The sequence below is a fragment of the Telmatherina bonti genome (genome assembly GCF_933228915.1).
Source record: "Telmatherina bonti genome assembly, chromosome: 20".
Classification (NCBI taxonomy): Eukaryota; Metazoa; Chordata; class Actinopteri; order Atheriniformes; family Telmatherinidae; genus Telmatherina; species Telmatherina bonti.
The window spans coordinates 8,018,157-8,040,457 of record NC_136618.1 but is presented as its reverse complement, the minus strand read 5'-3'; the positions used below and the strand labels follow the sequence as shown (position 1 = coordinate 8,040,457).

The window sequence follows — 22,301 nt, the reverse complement described above, 5'->3', positions numbered from 1 at the left end:
TGATGGGAAGATGAAGGTGAGAGAGATGGGGTTGTTCATGGTGGTGACAATGATAAGGGGGGGAGGATATTGATGATGTAGTGATGAGGATGATGATGGTGACGAGGATTGTGATGGTGATGGGTGTGATGAAGATGATGATGGTGATGGCATGATGAAGATGATGATGGTGTTGGGTATGATGAAGGTGATGGGGATGATGAAGATTATGATGGTGATGGGCATGATGAAGATGATGAAGGTGATGGGCATGATGAATGTGATGATGGTGATGGCATGATGAAGACGATGATGGTGATGGGCACGATGAAGATGATGAAGGTGATGGGCATGATGAATGTGATGATGGTGATGGGCATGATGAAGACGATGATGGTGATGGGCACGATGAAGATGATGAGGGTGATGGGTATGATGAAGGTGATAGGCATGATGAAGATGATTGTGATGGGCATGATGAAGAAAATGATGCTGATGGGCATGATGAAGGTGATCATGGTGATGGGCATGATGAGGGTGATGGACAGGATGAAGATTGTGAAGGTGATGGGGATAATGAAGATGATGATGGTGATGGGCATGATGAAGGTGATGGGGATGATGAAGATTATGATGGTGAAGGTGATGGGCATGGTGAAGATGATGATGGTGATGGGCATGATGAAGATGATGATGGTGATGGGCATGATGAAGATGGTGATGGGGTGATGAAGATGATGATGGTTATGGGCATGATGAAGATGATGATGGTGATGGGCATGATGAAGATGGTGATGGGGTGATGAAGATGATGATGGTTATGGGCATGATGAAGATGATGATGGTTATGGGCATGATGAAGATGATGATGGTAATGGGGTGGCCAGGAAGGAAAGGTTGGGGATGATGAGGAAGTGTAAGGAGGAAGATGACGATGATTTAATACATTTTAATCACATGGTGATTATAAATGAGGATAATGATGGTGATTGGAGTGATGAAGATGATGAAAGGGTGGCAAGGATGATGATGATGTAATGATGAAGGTGTTGAGAATGATTATTGTGATAAAGAGGAAGAAGGGGTGAGGAAGAAGAAGATGATTATGATGATGGGACGATGGGGATGATGATGAAAATCATGACGATGATTAGAAAGGTGTTGTCAGTTCATTTTTCCAACTGTGATGATGATGATGATGATGATGATGATGGTAAACTTCACTGTCATGTTCATTTCACACGTTCACCTTTTAACCAATCAGAAGTCTCGCCTCCTCTGACTGACACCTGAACCAGCCAATCACCGCTCTCCTCCACCGCTTCTACACAAAATGATTTAACTCATCTGTTGTTTTCTTTCCAAGACATTAATCTGTTGTTTTTTCCTTTTTTCTGTTTTCTGTTTTTCTTTCCCTCCATTTCATCTCTCCCTCCGCTCCGCCCCCACCACTCAGACGAAGAAATTATCACTCCTACACTTACTACCTGTAAGTAACCTGTTTGAGCTGTGACCCCACCCTAACAACTCACCTGACAGCCTGATTGTGTCCTGCCTGCTTGATCTGATCCTGATCCAAACCATCCACCTGTGAGCCCACAGCTTTCATCTTCAACCTCTGACCTTTTAAACACTGAATCGGCTTCCTGATGCGAGCCAAGTTGCAGTAAACTAACCCCTCCCCCATCCTCACCTGCACTGTAACCTGGCTCCCTCATTGGCTGCTGTGCATCTGTGTGTCCTCCATGTTTCCTGTCTTTAGTTCTGATCTGATTTTTGGGAGATGTGGTTTGGTGTGAACAGTTCTCTGGAGTTCATTCTGACCTGACACTGTTTATTTTTAACCATAATTTTCTTATTTTTATCTTCACCGATTCACTTTGGACACTTAAAAATCCCCAAAACATCATTTAAACGTTGGAACATCTGCAGTTTAGCAGCGTCATTCTGTCGAAGCTAAAAACCAGGAGCCATGCCCGCTTTCTCCAGCGCACAACAAACCAGATAACATGAAAATCACTTCTGAGTTACTGTTTAAATATGTTTTGTCTAAAAATTCACATCTCTGATATGACAGGCACACAGACATGTGTCTCCATGGCAACCACAAGTTCTAGTCTTTCTAGATTCATGTTTGTTTCAACACACGTGTGCATGTAACTTACATCAGGAAGCGACAGCTGTAAGTTCAGCGTTCAGCTAACAAAGCTGCTAACCTTTGACCCCAGTGAACCCCAGTTCCCAGTTGTCACCTTGACCTGCTGGTGTCTCAGCTTTTACCTCAGAACTGATCAGGATCAGATCTGATCGGAATCACCTTCCGATCCGAACATTCCCAGCCTTCAACTGTCCAGGTGAGCTCTGTCCGACCTTCACCTGAGAACTCGCCACATTCTGATGGGGAGGGTAATGGGCATGATAAAGGTGATGATGGGGACAGCATGGTGAAGATGATGAAGATGATGGTGAGGGTAATGGGTATGATGAAGGTGATGATGGGGACAGCATGGTGAAGATGATGAAGATGATGGTGAGGGTAATGGGTATGATGAAGGTGATGATGGGGACAGCATGGTGAAGATGATGGGGAGGGTGAGGGTAATGGGTATGATGAAGGTGATGAGGGTGATGGAGATGACGAAGGTAATGGTGTAGATGGAAATGATGAAGAAGATGAAGGTGATTGGGATGATGATTATGAAGGGGATGGGCATGATGAAGGTGATAAAGGTGATGGGCAGGATGAAGATGATAAAGGTGATGGGCATGATGAAGATGGTGAAGGTGATGGGCAGGATGAAGATGGTGAAGGTGATGGGCATGATGAAGGTGATAAAGGTGATGGGCAGGATGAAGATGGTGAAGGTGATGGGCAGGATGAAGATGGTGAAGGTGATGGGCAGGATGAAGATGGTGAAGGTGATGGGCATGATGAAGATGGTGAAGGTGATGGGCATGATGAAGATGGTGAAGGTGATGGGCATAATGAAGATGGTGAAGGTGATGGGCAGGATGAAGATGATAAAGGTGATGGGCATGATGAAGATGGTGAAGGTGATGGGCAGGATGAAGATGGTGAAGGTGATGGGCAGGATGAAGATGGTGAAGGTGATGGGCAGGATGAAGATGGTGAAGGTGATGGGCATGATGAAGATGGTGAAGGTGATGGGCATAATGAAGATGGTGAAGGTGATGGGTCTGATGAAGATGGTGAAGGTGATGGGCATGATGAAGATGGCGAAGATGATGGACATGATGAAGATGATGGACATGGTGAAGATGGTGAAGGGGATGGGCATGATGAAGATGATGAAGGTGATGGGGATGATGAAGATAATGAAGGTGATGGGCATGATGAAGGTGATGGGGATGATGAAGGTAATGAAGGTGATGGGCATGATGAAGATGGTGAAGGTGATGGGCATGATGAAGATGATGAAGGTGATGGGCATGATGAAGGTGATGGACATGATGAAGATGATGAAGGTGATGGGCATGATGAAGGTGATGGACATGATGAAGATGATGAAGGTGATGGACATGATTAAGGTGATGGTGATGATGAAGATGGTGAAGGTGATGGACATGATGAAGGTGATGAAGGTGATGGACATGATGAAGGTGATGGTGATGATGAAGATGGTGATGGGGATGATGAAGATGAAGATGATGAAGGTGATGGACATGATGAAGGTGATGATGAAGATTGTGATGGGGATGATGAGGGTGATGGACATGATGAAGATGATGAAGGTGATGGGCATGATGAAGGTGATGGACATGATGAAGGTGATGGACATAATGAAGATGATGAAGGTGATGGACATGATGAAGGTGATGATGAAGATGGTGATGGGGATGATGGGGGTGATGGACATGATGAAGGTGATGGGCATGATGAAGGTGATGGACATGATGAAGGTGATGATGAAGATTGTGATGGGGATGATGAGGGTGATGGACATGATGAAGATGATGAAGGTGATGGGCATGATGAAGGTGATGGACATAATGAAGATGATGAAGGTGATGGACATGATGATGAAGATGGTGATGGGGATGATGAGGGTGATGGGGATGATGAAGATTATGAAGGTGATGGGCATACCGGGACAGTCCAGGACAGGGGTTAAATCTTCCTGAACCTCTGCTCAGACTGCACACGTTTGGGCCTAATCTGGCCCGCTTTCGGCTCAGATACGGCACTGGCGAGTGTTACGTGGGCCAGATGTGGTCCAGATGCTAGTTGGCATTCTGGACATGAGTTAATGTAAATGTCTTGATGGTCACCTATGATCCCGACGCCAGATGTTGGCTTATCTGTGGACTGCATTGAGTGTTGTGTGGGCCAGATGTGGACCAGATTTGGGTCAGATGTGGACCAGAACTGGGGACCTAAACACAGCGTTGGTTCACAACCAGACTCTCATGTAGTCAACGCCAAAATGTCAAGGCCAGAATTGGACCAAACAAATGTGCAGATGTGGACCATATTTGGAAGGAACATCTGGAGGAGACGTATGAAGTGGTCCTGAGAAACTTGCTTGTTAAAACTGGTTGGTTTCAGAGCGGCGCTGGTTTAACTGTCAGCGCAGCCTTAAGATCGCAAGCTTTTAAACGTTTGCTTCACTTTGTCGTCCACACTCACCAACACACACTTCATATCTGTCTCCTTGGTTACTCTAACTGGATTTTGCTGTGCAAAATGTCTGAAAACTGATCCATAAGAATGTGTAAAGATTTATTAATGATTGATAAAGGAGCCATTAATCAGAGCTTCATCAGCTATGTATGAACATTCATCTCAGGCAGCGGTTGAGACTCATAAATGTTTCCACATGTCGCACAAACGTTTCCCATCCGAGATGACGGGAAGTTTTTCCCCTCTGATCATAGATCACATGTCCTCATTGATCTCAACACATTGCACCAATGAAAACATTGATAATCTCACAGGAAGAAGGAGGTTCAGTCGGATAGAAGTTGCTCCTTTAAATCATCCCGAACTCAACCTGCTGCAGCCACACTGTGTGTTTGTGTGTGTGTGTGTACGCGTGTGTTCTTGTAACAATCATTTGATCAGACAGGTTTATTACAGCCAGCTAATTCTATTAACCCTGCTTCAGTGCACACACTTACACACACTCTCAAACACACACACACACACACACACACACACACACACACTAACATCCATTACCACTAACAGCATTGTGCTGTCGCTCATTAGATTAGCTTAGATTAGCCTTGACATGTAGCGGATGTGTGTGTGTGTGTTCATGTTAAGTGTTGTTAAATCAATCAACCTTCGACACCTTGTGGATGATGTCATGACACACACACACACAAATATAAACACATACACATTAAGCTTCCTTTGAAATTAGATCAAATCCTGTAAAAGCTGCTCTGTAGCAGCTGGTAAAGCGAGGTTATCTCCTGCTCTCTCTCTCTCTCTCTCTCTCTCTCTCTCTCTCTCTCTCTCTCTCTCTCTCTCTCTCTCTCTCTCTCTCAGTCTATTCACCAGGGCAGAGGTGTGTGTGTTGTGTGTCAGGTGTCACAGGTGAGAGCAGCTGATTGGTCAAAGAGCTCAGCACTGCGGGAATTTAAAGAATAATAAATCTGCAGGGAAACTCAGCAGCTTTTTATTGCAGGAGCAGAAACCTGAAGCATACAAAACGTTCTTAACTCAACGTAAAATTAAAAAGATGTAAAGCACGGAAAACCTTCCACACAAAGATCTACCACACACGTACCACGTGAGACCAACCACACAAAAGACCCACGACACACCGCCAAGAATGACACGACAAAAAGATGTCAGCAGACAAACCTACTGCTGAAAAACCTGCCCGACAAAGTAACTACCAGACCAGAAGTAACTAACCTGCAGCATGAAACACCTTTCATCCCGATGCATCACATCTTCTGCACAAAAAGCAACAAAAACTACAACACAAAGTATTTATAACACAAAGTATTTACTACACAAAGAACACGACATCATTACAGACCTGCAACGCAAAACACCTGCAAGAAACCACCTGTGCATGGTTTTTATTCTTTGCGGCTCCGCTGATTACCTGCTTCACATGTTTCACATGTTCCACCTGCTTCACATGTTTCACCTGCTTCACCTGCTTCACATGTTTCACATGTTCCACCTGCTTCACATGTTTCACCTGCTTCACATGTTTCACCTGCTTCACGTGTTTCACCTGCTTCACATGTTTCACATGTTCCACCTGCTTCACATGTTTCACCTGCTTCACATGTTTCACATGTTTCACCTGCTTCACGTGTTTCACCTGCTTCACGTGTTCCACCTGCTTCACATGTTTCACCTGCTTCACATGTTTCACCTGCTTCACATGTTTCACCTGCTTCACGTGTTTCACCTGCTTCACATGTTTCACATGTTCCACCTGCTTCACGTGTCTCACCTGCTTCACATGTTTCACATGTTCCACCTGCTTCACATGTTTCACATGTTCCACCTGCTTCACGTGTTTCACCTGCTTCACGTGTTTCACCTGCTTCACATGTTTCACATGTTCCACCTGCTTCACATCTTTCACATGTTCCACCTGCTTCACATGTTTCACCTGCTTCACGTGTTTCACCTGCTTCACATGTTTCACATGTTCCACCTGCTTCACGTGTTTCACCTGCTTCACATGTTTCACCTGCTTCACATGTTTCACCTGCTTCACATGTTTCACATCTTTCACATGTTCCACCTGGTTCACATGTTTCACCTGCTTCACGTGTTTCACCTGCTTCACATGTTTCACATGTTTCACCTGCTTCACATGTTTCACATGTTCCACCTGCTTCACGTGTTTCACATGTTTCACCTGCTTCACGTGTTTCACCTGCTTCACATGTTCCACCTGCTTCACATCTTTCACATGTTCCACCTGCTTCACATGTTTCACCTGCTTCACGTGTTTCACCTGCTTCACGTGTTTCACATGTTCCACCTACTTCACATGTTTCACATGTTCCACCTGCTTCACGTTTCACCTGCTTCACATGTTTCACCTGCTTCACGTGTTTCACATGTTCCACCTGCTTCACATGTTTCACATGTTCCACCTGCTTCACATCTTTCACATGTTCCACCTGCTTCACATGTTTCACCTGCTTCACGTGTTTCACCTGCTTCACATGTTTCACATGTTCCACCTGCTTCACATGTTTCACCTGCTTCACATGTTTCACATGTTCCACCTGCTTCACGTGTTTCACCTGCTACATATGTTTCACATGTTCCACCTGCTTCACATGTTTCATATGTTTCACCTGCTTCACATGTTTCACATGTTCCACCTGCTTCACATGTTTCACCTGCTACACGTTTCACATGTTTCACCTGCTTCACATGTTTCACCTGCTTCACGTTTCACCTGCTACACGTTTCACATGTTTCACCTGCTTCACATGTTTCACCTGCTTCACATGTTTCACATGTTTCACCTGCTTCACATGTTTCACATGTTCCACCTGCTTCACATGTTTCACCTGCTTCACGTGTTTCACCTGCTTCACATGTTTCACATGTTCCACCTGCTTCACATGTTTCACCTGCTTCACATGTTTCACCTGCTTCACGTGTTTCACCTGCTTCACGTGTTTCACCTGCTTCACATGTTTCACATGTTCCACCTGCTTCACATGTTTCACCTGCTTCACATGTTTCACCTGCTTCACGTGTTTCACCTGCTTCACATGTTTCACATGTTCCACCTGCTTCACGTGTCTCACCTGCTTCACATGTTTCACATGTTCCACCTGCTTCACGTGTTTCACCTGCTTCACGTGTTTCACCTGCTTCACATGTTTCACATGTTCCACCTGCTTCACATCTTTCACATGTTCCACCTGCTTCACATGTTTCACCTGCTTCACATGTTTCACCTGCTTCACGTGTTTCACCTGCTTCACATGTTTCACATGTTCCACCTGCTTCACGTGTCTCACCTGCTTCACATGTTTCACATGTTCCACCTGCTTCACGTGTTTCACCTGCTTCACGTGTTTCACCTGCTTCACATGTTTCACATGTTCCACCTGCTTCACATCTTTCACATGTTCCACCTGCTTCACATGTTTCACCTGCTTCACGTGTTTCACCTGCTTCACATGTTTCACATGTTCCACCTGCTTCACGTGTCTCACCTGCTTCACGTTTCACATGTTCCACCTGCTTCACGTGTTTCACCTGCTTCACGTGTTTCACCTGCTTCACATGTTTCACATGTTCCACCTGCTTCACATCTTTCACATGTTCCACCTGCTTCACATGTTTCACCTGCTTCACGTGTTTCACCTGCTTCACATGTTTCACATGTTCCACCTGCTTCACGTGTTTCACCTGCTTCACGTGTTTCACCTGCTTCACATGTTTCACATGTTCCACCTGCTTCACATCTTTCACATGTTCCACCTGGTTCACATGTTTCACCTGCTTCACGTGTTTCACCTGCTTCACATGTTTCACATGTTTCACCTGCTTCACATGTTTCACATGTTCCACCTGCTTCACGTGTTTCACATGTTTCACCTGCTTCACGTGTTTCACCTGCTTCACATGTTCCACCTGCTTCACATCTTTCACATGTTCCACCTGCTTCACATGTTTCACCTGCTTCACGTGTTTCACCTGCTTCACGTGTTTCACATGTTCCACCTACTTCACATGTTTCACATGTTCCACCTGCTTCACATGTTTCACCTGCTTCACATGTTTCACCTGCTTCACGTGTTTCACATGTTCCACCTGCTTCACATGTTTCACATGTTCCACCTGCTTCACATCTTTCACATGTTCCACCTGCTTCACATGTTTCACCTGCTTCACGTGTTTCACCTGCTTCACATGTTTCACATGTTCCACCTGCTTCACATGTTTCACCTGCTTCACATGTTTCACATGTTCCACCTGCTTCACATGTTTCACCTGCTACATATGTTTCACATGTTCCACCTGCTTCACATGTTTCATATGTTTCACCTGCTTCACATGTTTCACATGTTCCACCTGCTTCACATGTTTCACCTGCTTCACATGTTTCACCTGCTACACGTTTCACATGTTTCACCTGCTTCACATGTTTCACCTGCTTCACGTTTCACCTGCTACACGTTTCACATGTTTCACCTGCTTCACATGTTTCACATGTTTCACCTGCTTCACGTTTCACATGTTCCACCTGCTTCACATCGGCTCTTGTCATGTTGGTGTATAAAGCTACTCATGTCCGCGGTCCAGCAGGTTTTCCATGTGTCCCTGCTCCAACATGTTACATGACTGTAACTGAGTTTTTTCTGCAGAAGCTGATAGGCTGTTGGATCATTTTAATTTGATGCAGGACTACGTGGAAAACCTGCGGGATTGCGGCTCGTAGGACTGAGCAGGACTGAATGTCCCTGCTGTACAAGTTTCCCTCTCACCTCTTGTCTCTGCTAGATCGTCTTCTTGCTTAGTCTTCAGCATCTCAGAGTGCAACATTTGCTTCCTTGTGTCCTTGAGGCCTTTTCCAGCTTTTGGACTTTCTCTGCCTTTTTATTAATCATTTAAAGAATTTTAGTTACACTTCAGTCTGCATTTCGGGTTCTTACTGTACTTTGTCACCACACTAGAAACTCCATGCAGAAAGGACCTATAGCACATAAATCTACTGCGTTAACAAAAATACTGTTCACGTAAATCTGCTGCAACAACTTGTATTGCTAAATGCAAAATAAAGAACTGAAACAAAACTTTGCGGCCAAAATAAAGTACACCTACTGCGGCAAAATAATCTCATAAAAATGTTGATTCATAAAAAAAATTACTGCAAAAACGACCTGCAGTCCAAAAATATCACACCAAACACCCAAAGCAGTAAAAACTGCACTTAACCGACTGCACAAGGTGACCTGCTACAAAAAGCGCTACTGCACAAAAACCTACAAAACAAAAAACTTAAAACACAAAGAGCAATACAAAATTACTTTCTGTAGTAAGCTGTAACAATAAACTTACTGCAAAAAGTATTCATTATAAAAAATTAAAAAAAAATGCCATTTTGCAGGTGTATGTGGACCGCATACGCCTGTAAAAGACCTATCACACAATTACTGCAAAAAGTACCACACTGTAAACAGAATGCACAAAAGAACAACACAAAAAACTACAGCAAGAGACAAACCACACACAAAACCTTCTGCTCAAAGGGGCTACACAACTACAGAACAACTACCGCACTAAAGATTTAACACATAATCAGTCAATTCCTTAAACTTTACTGATAGAACCCCTTTTTAAATACATTAAAATGCAACTCAGTGTTTTCATTTAACCCTTTGTTTCACACTAACAAAAAAAACAGAAAATTTTTTTCTGTTAATTTTTCTGTTAATTTTGGACAAAATTAAACAGAATAAAAAAAATTTTGTTAATTTTTGACATGTTTATAATAAGTTAATAATAATGTAACAACAGAGAAATGGCTGAAATGTAAAACAGTAGTGATGTAATAAATTTACTTTAAGTTTTAATCACCAGAACCAGTTGGTGGAGACGCTCAGGCACTTTTATTTACACATTTTATTCAAGAAATTCATCAATCGCTGCAAATTTACCTCTATCGAATGGTGGAGCAGGACCTTAAAGCACGATGAACAAAACAAACGTAGCTCTTCAGTTTTCTGTTTAGAATATGGACACTCAGCGCCACTCGAGTCCTCCTGAAGGCTGTTCCACAGACGAGGACCGTAAAGGCTGCAACACTCAAAAATCTGTACAAACGTTCTTCAAAAACACAAAATACCAACCAACCAAACTCCACAGTGGCAAAAACCTACAGCAAAAATCTCCTACAGGAAAAAACCTTCCACATTAAAACCTTCCTTAAAACAACAACTGACATCACAAACAGCTACCAGAACTTAAAACGCAGAAAGATGCTCCAGAGAGGCAACAAAACGTTTTACTGCTCTGGATTCTGTTGTCGTTTCGAGTCCTTCAGTTTCATCTCAGTCTTGTGGTTTTAAATGTTTGCGTTCGTGTTGTGTTTGTGGTCACGCGTTGCGTTCAGGTGTCGCATCTCAGCAGGTGCAATGTGTCACCCGCTTCATCCAGATGTGTCTGGACGGTAAAGACAGAGTTTGTGCTGCTGATGTTTGTGTGCTTACGACTGAATCACAGAAGAAGAAATGCTGCAGGTTTTTACTGTCTGGTTGAGCTACAGAAGAAGAAAAGGGAGACATGAGGAGGAGGAGGGCAGCACCTCGCCTCGGGGCATTTTCACCGTCCTCCATCTTAACCCTGACGTGCATGCTCCAGCTTTCACTGATGTTTAAAAGCCTGCTTTTCACTGTTATTTATATATTTCAGCAGTTTTCAGGTCAGGGTTAAACTTTGCAGCGAGTGTGAGTCCGTGTGTTTGTGTGTGTGAGCAATCGGCAAATGGATTTTCTTTCTCTCAGAATAGAAGGAGAGAAAACATGGAAGGAGTGGAGAAACGGACGATGGGCGAATGAGAAGATGAAAGGATGTTTTTCAGATGGTTTTTTGCTCTGCAGATCTTGTGCAACACAAAGAGAAAACAAAGATGGTTGAGAGAAAATAAATCTCCACAAATCCACCAAGGAATTATGGCGAGACCCTGCAGAAGCTTCTGACTTTCCCTCAGAGTCACCGCAAACAACAAAAATCTGACAGAAATCAGTTACAAAGCAGCTTTAAACCTGCAGAAGAAAGAGAAGCAGTCAGCTGATGGAGTTATTGAACCGAGCCTGTAAAACCTGATAAACGATCCCGCGCGAGAGGAAAATATTGACGAGACGAGAATAAAACGACACAGCCACTCGAAGCCTGAGTGACTTTTAATGACTCATGAATTTAAAAAGCAGAACTAATTCACAAATTTACGAGCCTGCTCGCATTCTCATCTCCAGCTTAGTCAGGGCTCATTAAACAAACTCCAGCCGTCATTCCACCTTAAGAGCCTGCTGCATCTTGCAGACAAGCTTCCACACCACCTTAAGAGACAAATGCCACCATTTAAAACTCTCATTTAAAATGATACACAACACATTCTCTGCTCAGAGATGAGCTTAGAGGCCTTCAGTTCCACCTTAGCTGGCACAGTCCACCTTAAATAAAAACATTTGATCATATTCTCTATATATTGAATTCATTCCACCTTAATAACCACAAAAAGTAGAACTGTAACGGAGAAAATACGAGCATAAAAGCATAAAAACTACAGAACCCTATTTATATAAAAACCCAATAATACCACCTTAAAAGGATACTGTGTAACTTTTGACCACTAGGGGGTGCTCCACCTATAACTTCCCCCCAGGCCACACAACACTCACCAGTCTCCATCGGCTGTAACTGGTCAGCTTGTGATACATGGCATGATCTGGAGATTCTCCTGAATCTGTGTGGTGACCAAGCAGCAACTCCGGCGGTTAAAAGTGAAGCCTGTGCAGAAGTGCATAAAACTGCAGTTCCCGCCTCATCCACTAGGGGCTCCAAAACAGAGCAAATCCCCATAGACTCCCATGTTAAAAAGACCAACTTCACAGCAGAAATAAACATGTTTACAGCAGAGATAAACATGTTTACAGCCTGGTTCAAAAATCCATGTTAGGTTTAATAGGTCAGGTTTACCTTCATCACAACTGTGGGGGAGTGAATTTTTTTTCTAACTCGCCCGTTTAAAAGTAATTTAATCTAGAAGTTCAGCATATTTAGGGGCGTGTCCTTTTGATTGACAGGTACCTGATCTCCTGCTTCAAGTCAGAAGAACGTAGAACAACCGCGGTTTTTAGCCGGTTAACAACGTGACTTAGCTTTAGCCCGTTATGTCCGTTAGCTGGTTAGCCCCTGTTATCCCTGGGTTAGCTCGGTTAGCTCTTCGCTACAGAAAGCTCGGAGTTCACTCGATGTCAACCATCCACCATGACGCTCACAGCCCCCCTCTCAGCTCCACCTCTTTGCCCATATTTGTATTTTCCGGGTGAGACGACACGCATACCTCTGCCAAGACGGCGATGGTAGGAACCGCTCACTGAGCTTCAATTCAGCTCTTCAGAAACCTGCGGGTGACGTCACGGAGGCTCCGCCCATCTCTTTGCATACAGTCTATGGTGGTGACCCTGGAGGAGAAATCGCAACAAATCCAGCTTCGGGGTTTCTGTTTTACTGTTTTCCCAGTTTTAGCAGCAGAGGAGGCAGCGAGAGATCCGACATTTAGGTCTCCGTCGTTTCAGCTTGATGGTTTGCTAGATGGGCCGTTTGCTTTCACACTGTAAGAGAACCGCACCAGGGTTCAGTTGCAAGTGAACTAAGAACCCCAGTTTTCAAGTGGAGCAGAATTTGTTTGTTTAGCATTCCCACTGCTCCAAACCAGTGAAACTGTGCGTGGAAGCGGACTGGGGTGGTTTAAAGCGACCGAACAGCGTTGGTGTGAATCCACCTCAGAGACTTTTTGCAGGTCTCGGAAAGTTTCCTTTCTCTGCTGGACATTGGGAATGTTGGTGGAACGTGCTACCAGCACTGCTTCGGCATGGAGCCGTTTTAACAACAAAACCCTGTGAGATCTTCCAAACCTGGCATTGATGTGATGAAATCTGACACCTGCAAATGATGACAGCGGTGAGGCTGAGCTGCAGGTTTACAACAGATTTAGTAGAAGTTGCATTGATGAGTTCAGATCATCGCTTCCTTACAGGACTGAAGCCTTAAAACGTATGATTAATGTAAATATACTAAACTGAATATTCACTAAACACAGGAATCCAAACAAAACTGCTGGCTCTATTTATGATTTCACTTGATTTCATGTTATTATGACATATTTTCTATTATTACGAACCCGGTGAAATGTTACCTATCAGAGCTGATTAGCATCCTTCCTGTAGCCTGAACATGTCACAGCAGATGTTGTCAGCAGTCAGAAACACACAAATCAAACCCCGTTGGAGAAGCTGAGGGAAAAAAAGGAGCGAATGAAGGTTTTTAATAAGGAAGAACTAAAAATGTTTCTGCTGCAGTGACTCACGTATGAATGAATGTCTTCAAACTCTTTTTGTGACTCCATCCAAACTCAGCAACACAAAGACGAGGAGGGCAGGTGACGCCTCCCTCAGGTTTCCATCCGCTTCTCTCTGCTGTTTATTTTAGACGCGGTGAACACCACGAAGCTGTTGTCACGGCAACATTTACCTGCAAATCAAACTGAGGAAATTTATTTTGTCTCTGCAGGAAGTTGGCAAAGAAGAGGAAGGAAACTCTGAGCTCCAGACAGGAAATGACACTGATGGTCAACAACTCGCAACACACAACCGTGGTGGACACGCACACGCTGAACGGGCGCAGTGAGTACACGTCTTTCATCGAGATAAGACAAGACGAGACGGAAAAAAACAGATGTGCGATGACAAAAACATAAATCCCAATGAAAAAAATCATGTCCCAGGAGACATGACGGAGAGGGGGACAAAGAGACGGAAACAGAGTCCGATATGATGGAAAACAGGCATGAAACACGTCAGAAGACACGAAATCTGAGATGAGACTAGATGGAAAACATGAAACACAGCAGGAGATGAGAAATGAGACAACAAGACATGAATGTGTCGCAGATGAGATTCCATGAGATGAGAGACAAGGACGTGAAAGAGATCTGAAAAAGTGCAGTAAGACGAGAAGATAGTTTGTCATCGACAAAAATAAACACGATAGTAAAGAAAAACATGAAACATCAGATGAGATGAGACATAAATGTGTCAAAGATGAGATGAAATTATGGAAAACCTAAAACAGGAGATGAAATATGAGATGAGGAGACATGATGGTGTCAAAGTTCAGATAAAACTAGAAAATAAAAGCATGAAAGATCAGGAGAGTCGAGATGAAAAGATAATTGTGTCAAAGACGAAATGAAAGATGATGGAAAACAGTCATGGAAACCATCAGAGGACATGAGGAGGCATGATGGTGCCAAAGATGAGGTGAAAAGATGGAAAACAAAGTGGAGCTTTCAAAGACACATGAAAGAAATGGAAATGACTCAAAATCACAAAACAAAGAAGCAAAATGAGAAGACGTTCAGGATGAGGCAGAATTACAACAAAAACACCAAACAAAGGAAAAATAATCCAGATTATTTGAGGGGAAAATGTCATCAGAAGAAATAACTGTCTTAGTTTTATTGTGAAAGACTTTAAATCAGTCCAGTGAAGCGTAATGAGAGATACTGATGCCTCATCTCATATGTTCTCATACTTCTTTCTTCATTTTCATCTCTGAGCTTGTTTTGTGTCCACGTCGTTCTCATCTGTCTCTCCTCACCTGACATTCTCCAACATTCTCATCATGTCCTTAAATGCAAACAATAAGATCATAAAAAATAAAATAAAAATAAAAAACTGAAGATGAGATGGGAAAATGAAAGTAAACAGAACCCAGTTAGAGAAACGAAGGATGAATCCAGTCCGACCCTGATGAGAAGAGAGAAAATCTGAACTGGAAATGGCAAATCAGATCAAAACCAAGAAGAAAGGAGTTGAAGGATGGAGAGATGTGTCTCTGGAAGACGTTTGTCTTCATGCTGCAGCTTAAACAGCTGTAATATTCAGGAATAAAGAGGCTCTGAACGGCTGCAGGTCATATGACCAAATGTTTTATCATGAAGTGACGGACTGTCAGAGAGGCAGCCAGAGGGGAAGCGGGCTGGAAGATGGAGGGATGATGGAGGTGTAGAGGACGGAGGAGTCGACCTTCCCTCAGGCGTTCACCTCCTTTGAGCGCCTCACTGTCTCTCTCTGTTCCTTCGTTCTTCATCTTATTGTCTTTTTCCTCTTTCTCTCATTGTTGCTGCAGAAAATTCTGACTTAAACATTGGCTTTCATTTTTCCAACAAAGTTGGTGCAGAGGGATGTCCTGTGCATGCGACAGATAAACACCATCGCAGATGGATTGATTATTATGAAATGATTTAGAATATTTATAAAAGAACATGAGAATTTTAATGTGAATGATTCATAAAAAACCTGACAATCATCACAGTTTGGACGTTGCTCATCCATCGCTGTAGTCGCTCAGCACTGAAGGCTCATCATGTCTCTGTTGTAGCTGAAGTTGTGATGTAGATGATCAATATTATCATGATCAACACATCTTGTTTGACTCTGTGCAGCCATGTCGTCGCCGTCCTCCTTCACCCTGAAGACAAACACCATCAGCACCTCCGTGCCCAACTCCTACTACCCAGGTAACACACACCTTCATGACCTCATTCTGGCATCACAAACGTAGCCTGTGCTGAATGAACGTGATCAATAAAAAGGCAAAGTGGTGCTTTTTAGTGGAGGTGAAGTTGTAATGGAGGCAGGCACTCGCAGCTCTGAGCACACAGATGTGATTCACTGAGCTCAGGTCTTCTGTTGCTTTTAAGAGCTTCCGTTTAATCACGTATGTTAATGCGGACGGAAAAACCGAAGCTCTGTCTTTAATTGCTTTTTGGTGATTTGAACTCCTCTGCTGGCAGGAAATGATTAATCTAAAATCATCTCTGAGAGTGTCTTTATCTTCTAAATAAAACAGGTTGTTGCAGCAAAAACTGACATTTTTATTCATGTCAGTCTGACTCATGTTTTCCACCAAAACACCAACAGCCTTCCCTGCACCACGTCACCTGAATGAACCTCCACCTGTTCACTCCGCCCATCTGAGAGCCAATGCTCCGCACGCTTACACACATTTCAAATTCAGAAAATCTGCAGACTCGTACTGTCTGCAGACATCTGGACACTTCTGTCAATGTTCAGAGAAGTGGGTGTTCAAGTAGGACGTACCTGCATTCTGACTCTAAATCATGAGTGGTGGACTGACCTGATCAGTCCTGCTATACAATTTAGTCACATGATCGATAAAAATTGATTGCAGTTTGGTGTGAGCATTTAAGACAACATTTAACCAACATTCAGCTAGCAATTAGCCAACATTCAGCCAACATTTAGCCGACATTCAGCCAGCATTTGGCCAACATTCAGCCAACATTTAGCCGACATTCAGCCAGCATTTAACCAACATTTAGCCAACATTCAGCCAGCATTTAGCCGACATTCAGCCAGCATTTAGCCAACATTTAGTCAACATTCAGCCAGCATTTAGCCGACATTCAGCCAGCATTTAACCAACATATAGCCAACATTCAGCCAGCATTTAGCCGACATTCAGCCAGCATTTAGCCAACATTTAGCCAACATTCAGCCAGCATTTAGCCGACATTCAGCCAGCATTTAACCAACATTTAGCCAACATTCAGCCAGCATTTAGCCGACATTCAGCCAGCATTTAGCCAACATTCAGCCAGCATTTAGCCGACATTCAGCCAGCATTTAACCAACATTTAGCCAATATTCAGCCAGCATTTAGCCGACATTCAGCCAGCATTTAGCCAACATTCAGCCAGCATTTAGCCAACATTTAGCCAACATTCAGCCAGCATTTAGCCGACATTCAGCCAGCATTTAACCGACATTTAGCCAACATTCAGCCAGCATTTAGCCGACATTCAGCCAGCATTTAACCAACATTTAGCCAACATTCAGCCAGCATTTAGCCGACATTCAGCCAGCATTTAGCCAACATTCAGCCAGCATTTAGCCGACATTCAGCCAGCATTTAACCAACATTTAGCCAATATTCAGCCAGCATTTAGCCGACATTCAGCCAGCATTTAGCCAACATTCAGCCAGCATTTAGCCGACATTCAGCCAGCATTTAGCCGACATTCAGCCAATATTCAGCCAGCATTTAGCCGAAGCCAGCATTTAGCCAACATTCAGCCACCATTTAGCCGACATTCAGCCAGCATTTAACCAACATTTAGCCAACATTCAGCCAGCATTTAGCCGACATTCAGCCAGCATTTAGCCAACATTCAGCCAGCATTTAACCAACATTTAGCCAACATTCAGCCAGCATTTAGTCAGGTTTCCATTGACATTCAAACAACAGCAGACCTAGTTGACAATGAACTTACATTTGCCAGACTGGATTCAGCTGATATTCAGCAAATTTCAGAGGTTTTTTCTGCTGAGATTCAGCCCACATTAATTTAATCTTTTAGCCGGTATTCAGCCACCTTTCAGCAGATTTACAGCCATTATTCAGCCACTTTCAGCCAACAATCAGTAGGCATTATGCCAGCAACTGAACAATGTTCAGTTGACATTCACCTGACTTTCAGCCAGCATTTAGTTGATTTTCAGCCAACATTTGCCAGGCTTTAGCCGGCATGCAGCCGGCATTTAGTGAACATTGTGAGAGTTTCTGCCGACATTCAGCCAACAGTCAGTTCTCTCTCAGCCAGCATTCAGTCAACTTTTAGCTAACAAGTGCGCTGACATTCAGCCAATATTAAGCTGACTTTTAATTGACATTCAGCTGACTTGAAGCCCAGTTTGCCCAGCAGGAATGTAGGGAGCTGATTTGTTTCCCTTTCTTCTTTTCCCTTTGTCCTTCTTGTTTGTCATTCTGCTGCTGATGTGTCCTGATGGCAGACCCCTTCGTACCAACGGCCATTCTGGGTGAGGCTTTTTCTTTTGTTTCCTCTCTAGGCAGAAAATCTGACTGCACAGATAGGCAGAGAGGAAGTAGATAGACAGGAAGTGGGCAGACAGGTGAGAAAGATGAAAAGAAAGAGAGAAAGAGAGTGATATTGTGGCTTCCATCCATCCCTGCTTGCTTCTTGTTCAGCTGCTTTTGGTTCTTTTTTAAGACCTTGATAGGTTTTTAAATGTGTTGTTATAAAGTTTTTGCATCTTTAGTCTTTTTTTTTTTTTTATTTCCTATTATTTCTGTCACCCTTCACTAGTCTTGCCTAAACATTTTTTGGGGTTTTTTTCTAATTTTTTTTACAGAAAAATATTTGTTGGAACTACATACATTTATTTTCATCATTTATTTTTATTTAAATTTTAGACTTCCGTATTTCTTTTGTTGACTTATTTCTATGACACTTTCATTTCTGTTTTTTTTCTTCTTGGTTTCACCCCAGTTATGTTCTTTTTTTTTTCTTTTTATATTTTTCTTTTTTTTCTCAAATAACGGTGGGCTTCACTCCATCCCCGCATCCACAACATTCCTGCGTGTCGTGTTGACGTCACGTCTGTCCTCCAACCTCTGCATGGACACAACACGCCCACGTGGACAGGGGGGAGGAAAATAAACAAACACAAAAACAACAGAGGAGGTCTTTCCTCTCTGAACGTTTTGGTTTAGATTCCTGGGAGTCGCAGACGTTTGTGGATTTTTAATGAGTCATATGAAGTTAAATTGATTGATCATTTCTTCTTCAAATTACAAGATTAGAGACAAATGTGAAAACATTTGCTTTAAATAACTAAATTAGCTAATTAATCAGTAGCTAGTGAAACAGCAGCAGACAGCAGCCCCACCCCCACACTAAGGAATTTTTTTCCTACTTATAATAATATTAAACTAGTAAAGTTCTGTAAGTTTCTAGTTTTGGGTTTTATATGAAAAGCCAAATAACCTTGTTTATGTTAGACTGGTGTGACTCCGATGGTCCGGCATGACAATCAACATGATGTCCAGTCACCCTTGTGTCAGATTAATAAACCCAAACTGTGAATTTACAGAACATCCAGAGGCAGTTTGTAGATAAACTACATGATTTCATCCCAGCTGATATGTGTAGGTGGACCCCCACACTGGTTAAACCCAGGTACCTGTGCACCACATGCGCACGGGTCAGCTCCATGTCTGGGTCCCAGCTGGATACTAAAGGAAATGTGAAACACAGATGGGCCATCAGGATGTAGGACCCACCCATCACCCAGCCTGATCCAGAAATTCACATGGGAAATTTTTTTTTAGACCTTTCACAGCCCCTGATCCCACTTCCACATGTTGGCGAGGATATTGTGCACAGAAGTTAACCAATGTGATCAGATACAGTATTCCTGCACTAGGTGTCAGGTGGTTCATTTAGTTACTCGATAAAATGGTCAGACCAATGCAGCTGGAGCAACCTGGACCATTGTTAAGATCCCATACAGCTGAGTTCAGAAGCCAGGATTAAATCCTGAATGTTGAGTTGTGGGGGCAGGATTGTTTCAGAGGAGTCAGGCTGCAGCTTGATTCACACCAACATGACAGTATACTTCCCTCTAATACATTGTTATGGAAAGCAGGTTGCGATTCTGTATTGGTACAGTTCCAACCATCAAAATGGAGCCAAATATGGGTCAGCTTCCAACTTTCCTCCTCAGAGGAGCACCAGCTTCAAACTTAATTCCAATTCCAAACCATAGGGTGCATTCACATCAGCATAGTCCGCTGGATTCGGTCCAATTGGGGACTTGGCTCAGATGTAAGGGGGTGTATCCATGCGGACCGAGATCGTGTTCATTCTGCACTTTGGTCAAACCAGCCAAACCATTAGAATAATATATCCCCATTCCCACCAAAGGTGGCGTTGCACTAGTATTTAGCTAAAGAGAGGACAAGACCACCGTGAAGAAGAAAACCCCAAAAATGGAGTTTAACTCCACATGCGAGTTAAACATGGAGATGAAACTATGACTGTTTTGGGTTTTTATTGTGTCTTATGCAAGTATACTGCAGAAATACACTGCAACAATGTATGCAGTATGAAAACCAGACGAGGCAGAGGACCCTTAACGCCATCACTATGTATTTACCCACAATACAACGCTACACCAAATGCAGGAAGTGACTTTTTTGTAGTCAGCTTCCTGTATTTGGTCAACTTAAAACGATCCAAGATCTGCATTTGTAGACAGACCAAGTTCACTTCTTTGATCCAAATTCGTTTGGAGCATTCACATTTCCCCAAACGAAGCGAACAGACTTGGATATGGATCAAAAAGGCAGATGTGAATGTGCCTTTGTAGACTCATCAATTTGACACCAAAAGTGTTTCCTTTAGTTTTGAAATGACGTAAAGGGGGACAGCTGAGGATTCAGACTATGGCAGTGTTTACTGGTGTAGCTTGATATGAATCGTAACATGAACATCAGTCAGGTGGACAGACAACACACACCTGAGCTCAGTGATTCTCCAGGTGTGTGCACGTTGGAGGACTTCCACTCCTGTATATTGTAGATTAGTGTTTTTTCCAGCATTTTCCATTTTTTTTATAGAAATCTGAAGACTTCCAAATAGGTTATTTTGGTTTTGTTTGTGCAGCTGCTGATAAAATCCTGTGATAGATGAACCAACTACCAGGTTAGGACCTTGATAAGCTATGATGCAGAGGAAGACATAGAGGTCTTTCCTCAATGTTTTTGTTGCCATCACAAAAAATTGCATGAAAAAAAAGCCTCTTTTTGAAATATTAGTCTTCTCTACAGAGATTCATGCAATGGAAACAGATAAAGAGGTGATGGAACTTTTAGTTGTTAGGGAAGTTTTGGGACATCAGTAAAAAATGCATCTTCAGATAAGACTAAAGACTGCCTCTGATTCACCATTAAGACAAACAGAATAAAAGCCGCTGTTTTTTTTTAAAGATCTAACCTTCAAAACTGACATTTAAGGTGTGTTCACACTTGACAGATGTAGCTTGTTTAAAGGAAACGCATGGATCACAACAGATGGGATCACTACAGATCTATGAGGGAAGTGTGCAGGATGTTATCAATACTTAGCTTACACAATAGTTCTAGCATGGTTGGACTGAGCATACATGTATTAAAGATACTGAACACAGGCAACTTGCAAAGGAGCGATTCTTAGCAACACAGGAACCTTTGGTTGTGTCATGACTCTTTATCCATTTTAGGTGGGAAAAATACCACAATGTGGAGCTAACTCAAACCCAATGAGGCCATTTATCCTGATATTTAGCATTACCATGGAAGTTTGTATGGTCAGCTGAGAAGCCATCCAATCAGAATGTAATGTGTCTTTTATCGATCATTTGTTGACTGAATAAAAAAAAACCTAGTTTGAAAAGCAGACCAAGGACTGAATTAGTCTGAGCCAAGGACTGAAACTGCAAGTGTGAACACACATTAAGAGAAATAAACAAAAAAAACCATTTTTTCTTGTTTTCTTTTTGTTGTTTAATTTGTTTTTGCTTATCTATTTGCTCATGTAAAAAATATTTCCCTTTTTTGTGCCACTCTGTGTGGCCTAACAGACACCTCTCTCACTAAATACTTTCCACTGGTTTAGCTTTAGCTCTAACAACTGCTCTGAAAATGCTATGAGGCCAGTTGAACATACAAGCAAAGGAGAGGGAATGCTAAAACCAAACTG

General features: G+C 42.9%; 1 protein-coding gene across 3 annotated transcripts in view; it reads left to right on the top strand.

The window, feature by feature from the left end:
* The window catches only part of LOC306770797 (receptor-type tyrosine-protein phosphatase mu-like), a 190,215-nt gene that overhangs the window by 131,464 nt on the left and 36,450 nt on the right, over nucleotides 1–22,301 (top strand). For 2 of the 3 annotated variants that reach the window (XM_079259751.1, XM_079259750.1), the window contains 2 exons: nucleotides 14,246–14,358; nucleotides 16,182–16,256. In XM_079259751.1, coding sequence (XP_079115877.1) covers nucleotides 14,246–14,358; nucleotides 16,182–16,256 — 188 coding nt within the window. Of the gene's footprint in view, nucleotides 1–1,435; nucleotides 1,469–14,245; nucleotides 14,359–16,181; nucleotides 16,257–22,301 lie in introns of all 3 variants that reach the window. The other variant, XM_079259752.1, reaches the window with a different exon arrangement.